This window comes from Portunus trituberculatus, chromosome 42, assembly GCF_017591435.1.
Source record: "Portunus trituberculatus isolate SZX2019 chromosome 42, ASM1759143v1, whole genome shotgun sequence".
Lineage (NCBI taxonomy): Eukaryota > Metazoa > Arthropoda > Malacostraca > Decapoda > Portunidae > Portunus > Portunus trituberculatus.
This window is the reverse complement of record NC_059296.1, coordinates 6,705,143-6,717,500: the sequence shown is the minus strand read 5'-3', so window position 1 is coordinate 6,717,500 and position 12,358 is coordinate 6,705,143. Positions and strand designations below refer to the sequence as shown.

Here is a 12,358-nt window from a genome sequence, read left to right as displayed (position 1 = left end):
AGGAGGAGGAGGAGGAGGAGGAGGAGGAGGAGGAGGAGGAAGGACTCTGACGACGCTGAACAGAGAACGGAAAACGTGAACAAAGAACAGCAAACACGGAGAGAGGGGCAAAAACTACCTCTCTCTCTCTCTCTCTCTCTCTCTCTCTCTCTCTCTCTCTCTGTCTTCCGTTTTCTTTAATCATCATTGTGGATTTTCTGACATATTTCCTGTTTCCCTTCCTTCCATCTCCTCATCTTTTCACTTTCACTCTTTACTATTAAACTCCTCCTTTCTTCTTCTTCCTCCTCCTCCTCCTCCTCCTCCTCCTTATCCTCATTCTTTTCCTTTTCTCAAATCTTATCTTTTCCTTTTCATTTTTTTCTCTTCTTCCTTTCACACTGTATATAGTCTCTCTCTCTCTCTCTCTCTCTCTCTCTCTCTCTCTCTCTCACATACCCCCCCCCTTCATTTTCATTATCACCTATCTACATTTACATATCTCCCATTCCTTCTCCCTCTCCCCCCTCCTCCCCTCCCCGTTGCCCCTACCCAACCCTCTGACCTCCGCCCGAGTCAAGGTCAGGAGAAGGTTCACCCCACATGACCCCCACACATCCTGTTGGGGCAAAAGAGCGAGATGGCAACACTTCCATAGGTTTACCTGAGTCAGAGTTGCCAACGTTGAGTACGAGGAGAGAGAGAGAGAGAGAGAGAGAGAGAGAGAGAGAGAGAGAGAGAGAGAGAGAGAGAGAGAGAGAGAGAGAGAGAGAGAGAGAGAGAGAGAGAGAGAGAGAGAGAGAGAGAGAGAATATGAAAATCAACAGCTAAACAAGATTTCAAGACTAAACAATGCAAAATGAAAATTGAAATGTAAATAAAATCAATAATAAAAAATTACCCTTGACGTTGTGTGTGTGTGTGTGTGTGTGTGTGTGTGTGTGTGTGTGTGTGTGTGTGTGTGTGTGTGTGTGTGTGTGTGTGTGTGTGTGTGTGTCCGCCCTGCACGTGGCCTCTGCCCTGCGCTAATCTGGACATGTGTAGGGCAGGGATCACTTCGCTCCGTCATTATCTAGACCGGTACTCATGACAAGACCCTTTGCCACTCACCCCTGATGCCCCCAACCGACCCCACGCCTCCTCCTCCCTGCCTTGTCCCGTGTCTCATTATTAGCAGCATCGATAGCGAAATGGTAACGGTGGTGGTGGTGGTGGTGGTGGAAAGAGAAGGAGAAGGAGACAAGAAGTAGATGAAGGAGAAAGGAAAAGGAAAGCCAAAATCGAAGGGAAGCAACAAAAAACAGTAACAACAAAATGAATATAACGAAAGTCATTATTACAGTTCACATACGCAAACTGAAATCAATAGAGAAAGAAAGATAAGACAAAATAAACACGATAAACCAATGAGACCAAACACTTAATCACCTGTATGAACTTATCTATCACTCAAATCACCTCTCATAAATAGAGAAAGGAGAAAAAAAGAAAGAAAACAAAGTAATTATATTCCTCAAAGTCACGAGGGCGAGGCGAGCGTGGTGCACCGTGACAGGGATAAATGAACTGAGCTCTAATCCATTACATTAAGGCGACGACCTCTCATACAACGCCGTGCTCCTAAAGTATTCTGAAACGCCCCGCTCTCTCACCACAGCAATATTCCAAGGCCACAGAGACTACCAGTTTAAAGAGGTTCTGGTTAAAATCTGGACCGGTTGAAATAGTACGTGTTTCCAAGGGAGTCTTCATAATTCTAGTAGTAATCGGACATGAACCTTGCAACACCAATGGAGAAAAGAAGAAAACACACCAACTGACCATCTCTGCGACATTAGAAAATACATTTGTTGAAAAGTGTAAAACGTTTAAAGATCACATGCGTAAGGAGGGAAAAAAATCTGTCAAGGTCATGAATACATTGACTGGACGAGTTATGTAGTTTTTCAGTATTCATCCACATCAATTAGGGCCATCAATAACCCACAGTGATCTATGTAATGAGATGAATACTGCACTCACGCCAAGAGTTCCCCGTCTATTATTCACCAAGGAGGAAGTAAAGCAGGAGGAGGAGCTGTTTACATTTTTTTTTATCCTTACTCTTTTATCTACTTTTTCTAACACGTCACCTTAAGAGAAGGAGTGATCACTGAAGAAGCACCACCTTGCTCCCTACCTTGCCCACCCTCGGGGACCTGACAACACACACACACACACACACACACACACACACACACACACACACACCTCTGACAAGTAATGAACGAGGTCAGGTTACTCTACGCGCTGCTTCAGAAGTCTTCTATTGACCAAGGCAATTGAAATGAATGTGAATACACGCTACTGTGAGCTTGTCTTGGTCTTTACATTGAAGTCAGCGTGAAGGAATCGTAGTTTAGTTTTTGTGCTGAATTGTTATGTAAAGTCTTGACTGACGAACTGACTAGCTGACTGACTTGTGATTGCAACGCTCGTCCTTTTTATTTATTGTGTTTATTCATTGACTTATTATTGTTTTGTGAGAGAAGAGACAATCAAGCGACATTTAATTTTTATCATCTGTTCTGTTATCATTACTACCCTCGTGGATCAGTGTGTGTGTGTTACTCTTTCTACCATTCTTTCTTTACTACTCCTGTGACGCATGTGACTTGACACACACACACACACACACACACACACACACACACACACACACACACACACACACACACACACACACACAGAGAGAGAGAGAGAGAGAGAGAGAGAGAGAGAGAGAGAGAGAGAGAGAGAGAGAGATGGGAGAAGATTGTCATTATAGGAAACAAGTATTATGAAACTAGCACTGAAGGAGTCTCTCTCTCTCTCTCTCTCTCTCTCTCTCTCTCTCTCAACATTGTATAATTCCACCCGCCATTCTACGATCAAACCGGTTATTCTCTCTCTCTCTCTCTCTCTCTCTCTCTCTCTCTCTCTCGTTCATATTAAGGCAGTAAAGTCAGGTGTGCTGAAGGAACACAGGTGAACATATTTGGCTAGGTGAGCCAAGGCAGTAGTAGTCCATGTCTTGCACCTGATGATAGTAGCAGTAGTAGTGGTTGTAGTTGTAGTTGTAGCTGCAATGGTGGTGGTGGTGGAGTAGGAGAGGAAAAAACTGTACAAGCAGCAGCAGCAACAACAGAAGAAGAAAAGAAGAAAGCAATAGAATATGAATACGAGTAGTAGCAGCAGCAGCAGCAGCAGCAGTGTCACCAGCCAGCAAATACACAGACGACACTGAGTATCCATTACACCGCCACACGTCTAGCAGGTCCCGCGATGCCCCGTGCAGGCGGCAAGTGTTCCAGGCCGGGGACACTACCACTACCACTACTACCACTACCACCACCACCACCACCACCACCTCAGGAGTTGGCGGCCATACGCTCCCACAACTCAATACAATCTTTCCGAGTAACAGGGTTAATCTCAGGCAATGGCACCTAGCAGCAGCAGCAGCAGCAGCAGCAGCAGCAGCAAAGACACTCACACACACAGACAGACAAAGGGACAGACACGCACCGAGGCGAGGGTCAGCAGCGGGCGGCGTGGGAGTCAAGTCTTACGGATGTTGGGCCAAGGCGGGGCAGGCGGGCGGCCACCCTCAGGTGCGCCTGAGGGTGGGTGGCCGGGCAGCGGGGGTGAGGGGGATGGGGAGAATTGCTACTCTAGGCGCCAATTTATGGTGGCGGGGGTTGGAGGTGAGGCGCGGCGAGGCGTCACTAGGGCGGCGTCTGAGGCTGCCGCTGCCCACCAGTGCCCGCCCCCGCCCCGCCGCCTCGCCTCCCTGTATTCCTAAACAAATCCACGCCAGCAGACGATCACAAGGCGATCGCATAATTAATGCACCACCAAGATGGTTGATCCACATCGCGGTGATCTGTATGCGAAGTGCGCGCCGGGCAAGGCCAGCCAGCCCGTCAGCCAGCAGCCAGCCAGCCAGCCGCCCGCACCGCGCTGCCACGTCTCCGCGCAGGACGCACTGCTGCCGTCACCGCCTCGCTGACGTGCACCAGACTGTCGTGTACTGTACGCCGGAAGCCTTAATGATGCCGCGCACACACTTTATTCGCGGCATGTCCCTCAAGGTCATCGCCTCCAACACGACACGACACGCCGCCTGCCGCCCGCCGCGCTGGCCCCCGCGTGACCCTCTCGCGACACGCCGGCAATTTAAATACCGTTAATACCATACGGCGGCCGGGATACGACCCTCGGGTAAGGGGAGGGACCAGAGGGGGAGGGGGTGCGTGGCGGGCGGCTTGCAGGGTTTGATAGGTGCAGCCCATACCTGCCACCGCCTGCCCGCCCCGACGTCCTACTTCACAGGGTATTCAAGGTCGGTCTCTCTCTCTCTCTCTCTCTCTCAATAACACGTCTGGGATGTGTCAAGGTTACCTTTTTTTCTCCCACTTTGCCGTCTGTCCTCCCCACAAACAGGGAGCAAGCCAACCAGTGAGTACCGACCAGCAGCAGCATCCGCCCACTAAAAAAAAAGCACCGTCCTGGATACACCACACCAGCCATCGCACCTCCCACACCCTGGACCTGGATACCGGGGGTTCTGCCTGCCTAACACACGCAACACATTACACAGACTGACCACAACAGAGAACAACGACAGACAAATCCACAAATCCACCCACGGTGGCACTCGGATCCCCACAGACAGGAAACCAAAGCATGCAATAAGAGAAGACACCAAAATAAAGAACCAATAAAAAAAAAAAAAAAAAAAAAAAAAAAAAAAAACTCGACAGATCCACAACACCAGAGAAACTCCCCCATACCCACAAACCTAGAAAAAAAAAAAATTAAAAGCTAAAAAAATCAATATAAAAATCAACGCTCTAGAAAAACCACAGTATACATTATAAAACTGGCAATTTTACACGGGACACCACCCTGACGCCACTGGACCTTACGCGGGGGATGATGAATGAGAGGAACAACCAGTGGACACCCGACAACTAATCTGACATTCACCGCAGGGACAGACACAGGCCATATAATGAACACGCGCTGAAAACTGCAACAGGAGCGCGGGGCATAACTCAGGAGGCGGCAGAAACACGTCACAATGCAGCCAGACAGAGGAGGAGGAGGAGGAGGAGGAGGAGGAGGAGGAGGAGGAGGAGGAGGAGGAGGAGGAGGAGGAGGAGGAGGAGGAGGAGGAGAGAGAGCAGAGCGACACGAGTACAGAGAGAGAGAGAGAGAGAGAGAGAGAGAGAGAGAGAGAGAGAGAGAGAGAGAGAGAGAGAGAGAGAGAGAGAGAGAGAGAGAGAGAGAGAGAGAGAGAGAGAGAGAGAGAGAGAGAACGCAAGGGGAGAATATGTATCAGATTGGTAAAAAAAAAAGACACGTGTGTGTGTGTGTGTGTGTGAGGAAGGGAGGGAGGACAAGTAGAGAAGTAGTAATACAGTAGGAAAATAAACATACTAGCAGGGTACAGTGGAGAAAAAAAAAAAAAAAAAAGACCGTGTTTTGAGGAGGAGGAGGAGGAGGAGGAGGAGGAGGAGGAGGAGGAGGAGGAGGAGGAAGAAGAAGAAGAAGAAGAAGAAGAAGAAGAAGAAGAAGAAGAAGAAGAAGAAGAAGAAGAAGAAGAAGAAGAAGAAGAAGAAGAAGAAGAAGAAGAAGAAGAAGAAGAAGAAGAAGAAGAAGAAGAAGAAGAAGAAGAAGAAGAAGAAGAAGAAGAAGAAGAAGAAGAAGAAGCAAAGACAACCATAATCCTGCACAAAAGTGACTCAGAGGAGGAGGAGGAGGAGGAGGAGGAGGAGGAGGAGGAGGAGGAGGAGGAGGAGGAGAAATAAATGACTGGCTTACCTTGTGTAGCATCAATACGATTTTTTCCTTTGTTGGTCATCTCGACAGCCGGCCAGTCCCTCCCCTATCCTCTCTCTCTCTCTCTCTCTCTCTCTCTCTCTCTCTCAACTTCACTTTTTCTCGAACTCATGTTTCTCCTATTCCTTTTCTGCCTCTTCATTCGCTCTCCTCCTCCTCCTTCTCCTACTACTACTATTACTGCTTTTCTACTCGTCCTTGTCAACCTCCTCCTCCTCCTCCACCTCCTCCCCTTTGTCCTTCTACTGCTTCTCTCCTCGTCCTTCTCATCCCTCCACATCCATCCTCCTCTCTTCTTCCTTGTCTCTACTCATCGCCAACATCATCTTAGTTTATACAACCACAGAAGAACAGCAACTGAACATCTCGCTGCTTTCCATAATCTCATTTTTTCTTTCAACCTTCAATCTCATATTTTCCTTATCCCTCATGACTGTGTGGGTGGTTGTTGTGTACATACGAGTGAAAACATCCAAAACACACCAAAACGAGAGGTGAGTTTTGCAAGCACACCAGGATATAATATACACTCAATGTCGGGTTTGGGTGTGACGGGGACGAGAGAGAGAGAGAGAGAGAGAGAGAGAGAGAGAGAGAGAGAGAGAGAGAGAGAGAGAGAGAGAGAGAGAGAGAGAGAGAGAGAGAGAGAGAGAGAGAGAGAGAGAGAGAGAGACTGTGTGTGTGTGTGTGTGTGTGTGTGTGTGTGTGTGTGTGTGTGTGTGTGTGTGTGTGTGTGTGTGTGTTCTCATATGTGGAGTTCATTCCCTTAAGACACACGCCCAACCAACACGAAGCGAGGTAAACTAAATAAAAAGCTGCCGAGTCAGTACCTCCATCTTTCCCCCTTTTTTTCTTTTAAATTGTCCACCAAACCGAAGCGTTCTCGTCTAGTTATTCTGCCACTTCCAGCGCATCCCTCGTTCTGCTGTGTATTTTTGTTGACTCTCCCTTCGTTCCGTCCCGTGCTGCTCTCTCTCTCTCTCTCTCTCTCTCTCTCTCTCTCTCTCTCTCTCTCTCTCTCTCTATCGGTCAGTCTCCCTGTCTCCCCGATCCATGCAAACACGCTACTGTCGCACTTCTACCAATATGTGTGTATGCAAATTCGCGTGCAAACTTTGAAGGTTGTACTTTTCCCAGGGATATGTGGAAATTCCAGAATCACGAGGAATTGAGGTATACGGAAGGAAAGCTGTAATGGGCGACACCTGGTGGACAAACTGTAGTGCTGGTAGGTGCTAGGAGTCATTGTTGCATGCCACCTACACACGCATGTACATACGCACGCACTCGTACACACACGCACGTTGCCTAGGTTCAGTATCCACCAACTCCATACACACAATAAAGTAAATATTCACTCACTCTCACACGCGCACTCGCACACACACAAAGAGGAGGATTCGGTACTTACGTGAGCGATACCGTTGACGCTGTAACCTGAATTTACAAATCCCTGAAAAATACAAAAAGAAAAGTTAGTTAAGAATCACACATTTAAATAGTTTTCAATATAATCATCAAATTTAAAACTATAAATAACAGAGTCAGTAACACACACACACACACACAGGTAAGGCTAAGAAGCATCAATACTCTTCAAGGCATTTAGGAGGAAACGTGTAACCTTTACCAAAACACGATCATCAGTAAATAAGTAAGAAATGCTCGTGAAACATTCAGCCGACAAATAGGGCGTGACATTTCTCATGACATTTCCCAGTAAGAAACTCACTGCTATCCTCCCTCCCTGTCCCGTGCCCACTGCCCCCTCACCCTCACCTTGCTACTCTGCCCCGTCACCCTTCCTTTCACTACAGAGAATGACAGGAGTGGATCAAAGTATAACACTGACATGCCTCCAAAGAAGTGCCGTCCTACTGGTCCAGTATCTATCTAAATGCTTGAGTGGTCGGTCACCTTCCCTGCTTCACATCCCGCCCCGCCCCGCCCTGCCAACCCAGTGCCCGCCACGCCGTGTGCTTCCTTCCCCTGATGGCGCTGTTAAGCCTAGCGTGCTCATTTCAAATACACCACTCACTCTTGCACCCCGCGAGAGTATGTACACCACTCCTTAGGAGCTTTCATCTTGTTTGTTTGTGCTTTACTTTTTAGTTTCACAGTTTAACATGAAGGTGAAGACAGCCTTGTTTGGACACACACACACACACACACACACACACACACACACACACACACACACACACACACACGGGTCTGGCAAGGGCTCCCTGACCGCTATCGGTAGGGCAGGACTATGACGTCGCCTGAGCCCTGTCAACGCCCTTATGGCAAGCTCATGACCGTCTAGGGGCGGTGAAGCAACTCCCGGGCCGCGCCACAAGACAGGCCCCCTCACCGCCCCTGGGAGGATGCAGCACCACACAGCCACACAGCCACCCCATGGATTATTTAACTCACTGTCCATCCCCGAGGCACTTAGGTGTTGAAACTACATCGACCAGAATTGCATTACAAATAACATCAAGAGAAGACAAGTTGCAGCGTCACCCAAGCACCGTAACCTGGACCTCCTCCTCCTCCCCTGGACTGATTAAGGTTGCCAAGTGATTCCTCCCAAGCAAAAAGAGAAGCTAATACAAAGACAACAAACAACAACGTACCAGTGGGTCCCGACGAGGCTGTTTGATAGTTTGAAAGGAAAATAAGAACCATTAAAGGGAATTCTACGGGGGTGGAAAAAAGTAATCCTACGTAAAAAGGGACAATAAAAAAGTAAGTGAGCACTAGACAAATGTGAGGTGAGAGGTGATGAATATTAACAAGACGAGGCACAATTTTGGGATACTTGGTGGGGTCTCTATCTAAATGCAGTCAGTGTGCACGTGGCTCTGCTCCAACTCAGCTGACGAGTCTGCCACAACCTGACTCAACATTTTACAACAATGTTTATGCATACATTTCAAAACTTTAAAAAGGAACACGTATTATTTCTACCACACCAGGGGAAAAAATGTCATCAAAACAGCTGGCCACTGTCAACACTTGTGGGCAGCAACTGGTCACATATATACGCACAGTCTCTCTCTCTCTCTCTCTCTCTCTCTCTCTCATATACAGCAATTACTCAAAATAATACATCTGAGGCAAGAGTTTCATTGCTACACCACACGTCATTCTAATCTTGCTCAATCCACCACCACCGCCACCACTACTACCACCACCACCGCCACCACCAGCGCAGCCTCCAAGCAAGTGACCCTGATCTCCTGTGCCAATAAACACAAACAAGCCCACAGCCATCGGGATTTACAAGGTGGACGACACTGTAAACTCTCCTGCTCGGGTTATATATGTTTCACCACCACATTGTATTGAGTTTTTTCGTGATCACTTTTTGTATAGTTATGTATTGGTGTTAAGTTACAAGTAATGTGGTATACAGTATTATCTAGAATACTGATACTACTACTACTACTACTACTACTACATACTATTCCTACTACTATTACTATTCCATGATTTTTCTATAATCCTGTGGTATCTAATTACAAACTGTGATAATATTTCTACGGATTATTACCACCACCATCACTACTACGACCGACACATCACCACCACCACAATAAACTCCCATCACACCACCACAAGTACGAACACCACTCACCACACCATCACTCACCATTACACCACACAGCCAACACCACAAATACACTCAGTAATAACACGAACAAAATAATCTATGCAAGCGACGGATCAGATAAAAATACGACTTATTTCTCGCAAAACACAATGAGGGTACAAAAGAACCAGTTCAATCAGTATATGTAACTAACCTGACAATATTAGCTCAGCAATGAAGCGAGTATTTTCAGGTAATTTAAAACATTTTCTCTATTTCTCACTACTAAGCTTGGAACAATAATTTAGTTTTGTTATTTACCCTAATGTCATAATCGTTCTCAAAGGTTTACATATTCACTGTGGCTTTAACCCCTTCAGTCCTGGCACGCATTTTTATCACGAGTTTTCGGTAAGATTAGACGATTTTATGTACATTAAGAAGGGTTTATGGAACTCAGATGATTAATGACCAGTCTTCACTATTTTAATCCTCACATAACTTTCAGAAGCTGTTTAAAATCACCAAATAGTAAGCAGAATGAATATGGAAACGTGTCATGGTACTGAAGGGGTTACGAATATACAGAGAGAGAGAGAGAGAGAGAGAGAGAGAGAGAGAGAGAGAGAGAGAGAGAGAGAGAGAGAGAGAGAGAGAGAGAGAGAGAGAGAGAGAGAGAGAAACATGAAGCATAAGGGAAGTGCTTTGTTTTCAGTTACTTTCATATTTTTCCTTCATTCTCAGTATCAAGCTTTGGACAATACCGACCGTTATTGTGTTCCTTACCATGTACTTGTCCTTCTCCAGGTTCATGTGTTTACTGTGCTACTAAGAACACGGAAATTGTATGAACTTGTCAGGGACTATACGAGGAATGAGTGTTTTCAGATCATTTGATAGCCTATCTCTTTTTCTTTTGTCTTTCCTATTCAGTTTGATGTAATTCACGCCGCAGTTGTTATCCTTATCTAATGTTATAATCTATAGAGTTAGTTATTTAATTCTCAAGTGACATATCCCGATTATTAATTTTATGGGACTTTTCCTCAAGATTTTAGGTAATTTTCTTGACTAGACTTTAGGAACTGTCACCTTGAGCAAACATTTATTTATTCTTCTTTCATCCACTTCTATATTGTCATTGACTAGACCCGGTATGACGAAGAACAAAAATATTAACAGCCCTCAATATTTTACGATAACTCTCTCTCTCTCTCTCTCTCTCTCTCTCTCTCTCTCTCTCTCTCAAACCAGTTACTCCTCTCACAAGACACTAATCTGTATCATCCTTTACTTATGTTCCGCCTCATTATTTGATTATTCGCACCTTTATTAATCCGGTCTCGGCTCCTCTCGGCTGACGGATAATCTGGCCGCCTTTATTTTTTTTTCTTTCTTTTTCTCTCTGGGTAACATCATCATCATGAAACTGACGATAAGACGCATTAAACTAAACGCAACCTGCCATTATGTTGACCTTATTGAATTGAATATTAGTGTTTTAATCTGTGTGTGTGTGTGTGTGTGTGTGTGTGTGTGTGTGTGTGTGTGTGTGTGTGTGTGTGTGTGTGTGTGTGTGTGTGTGTGTGTGTGTGTGTGTGTGTGTGTGTGTGTGTGTGTGTGTGTGTCCTTCAATATCTCACATAAATCCTTAAAGCTCACGCGGAGGTCAATCTTCCTCACATTAGACAGGCTCCGGTGAAGCCTCTGCTGCTGTTCCTGTCTCAATTGCCACCATATTCTGAAACACTGCCCACCTCCACTACATTGGCAAGACTCTACGTGAAATTACATGTTTTCTTTACGATTCTAGTGATATATTAATGAGATTCCTACCTGATCGACACGAAAAACACCTCTGAGAATCTAGCTAATCATCTGTGGGGCTTTGAAAACAGTCGCAGTGAGAGAGCAAAGGAGTTTCAGAGTACATGTTTTAGCGTCAGAAAGGAAGTCACTACCTCCCGCCGCTTCGCTAATGCTGAACATGGGTAACCTCTGAGAAATGACGACGAAGGCACCACGTCAGGAGATCCTTGTTGCTGCTACTGAGCTTCACGGATTCCTAGGTTAAGCCAGACGATTAGAACAGCATAAAACATTAGCAGGAAGAGGGAAGCGTTTTTACCACCAATTTTTCAAGACTTCCGGTGCAAGTTAACCACGATAAAAAAAAAAAACCTCCAGGATAAGAAAATCACCTGTTTATGATCGTAGTGGTGAGAGAACTGGATAAATAATGAGATCTTTACTTCTCTAATGTTCCGACTGAGTGTTCTTCTGATGTGTATATTAAGTGATACAAATATGAACTCATTTCTCTCTTGTACAACAAATAACGTATTCAGTAATTCATCAGACCATTAAGTTAGTTGTGCTTCATGAAAACACCGCCGGTCATGCAGCAATTGTTCTCACCACGCCTCGGTAAATACCTCAAACTACCATTACTTTTCCAGCTGCTGTCTTACGCGAAGGGAAATGAGATGCACGTGACTCGGGACGCTCATGAAACTCTCTCTCTCTATTCTTCCCTCATTCATCTCTTTTATCTAGCAAAAAAGACTTCTCACTTTTTTCTACTTTCCTTAAGCCATCTCTCTCTCTCTCTCTCCCCACATAAGCAAGACATTCAAGACAGTCACGATCATTACATTGTGAGTGACATACAAAAGGCGGCCAGCTCACTTAACACACCGAGTCACTCCATTACTCCTCTACCGGTGACTGACACGGGAGGGACGGACAGAGGAACTGAGGGACGGAGAGTGGTTAGAGGCAAGTGACCGAGAGTACAGCGGTGACTGGCATAACTCAAGATGCACAGGTGAGCGCCACAGGTGGGCCGGCAGAGGTGCACCTGATCTGTATACCTACATAGTCAGCTAGCGTACTCTGGGCTAAGGAAATGCGGGGTAGGCTAATCTAAGGCAG

The 12,358-nt window shown here is 46.1% G+C and overlaps 1 protein-coding gene across 9 annotated transcripts in view; it reads right to left on the bottom strand.

Annotated features, from left to right (window-relative positions):
* LOC123517776 (single-stranded DNA-binding protein 3-like) overlaps positions 1-12,358 on the bottom strand; it is a 194,678-nt gene that overhangs the window by 107,174 nt on the left and 75,146 nt on the right. For 6 of the 9 annotated variants that reach the window (XM_045278226.1, XM_045278222.1, XM_045278225.1 and 3 more), the window contains exons 5-6: positions 8,466-8,483; positions 7,256-7,297 (exon numbers count right to left, since the gene is read on the bottom strand). In XM_045278226.1, coding sequence (XP_045134161.1) covers positions 7,256-7,297; positions 8,466-8,483 — 60 coding nt within the window. The remainder of the gene's footprint in view (positions 1-7,255; positions 7,298-8,465; positions 8,484-12,358) is intronic. The other 3 variants (XM_045278223.1, XM_045278231.1, XM_045278228.1) reach the window with 1 other exon arrangement.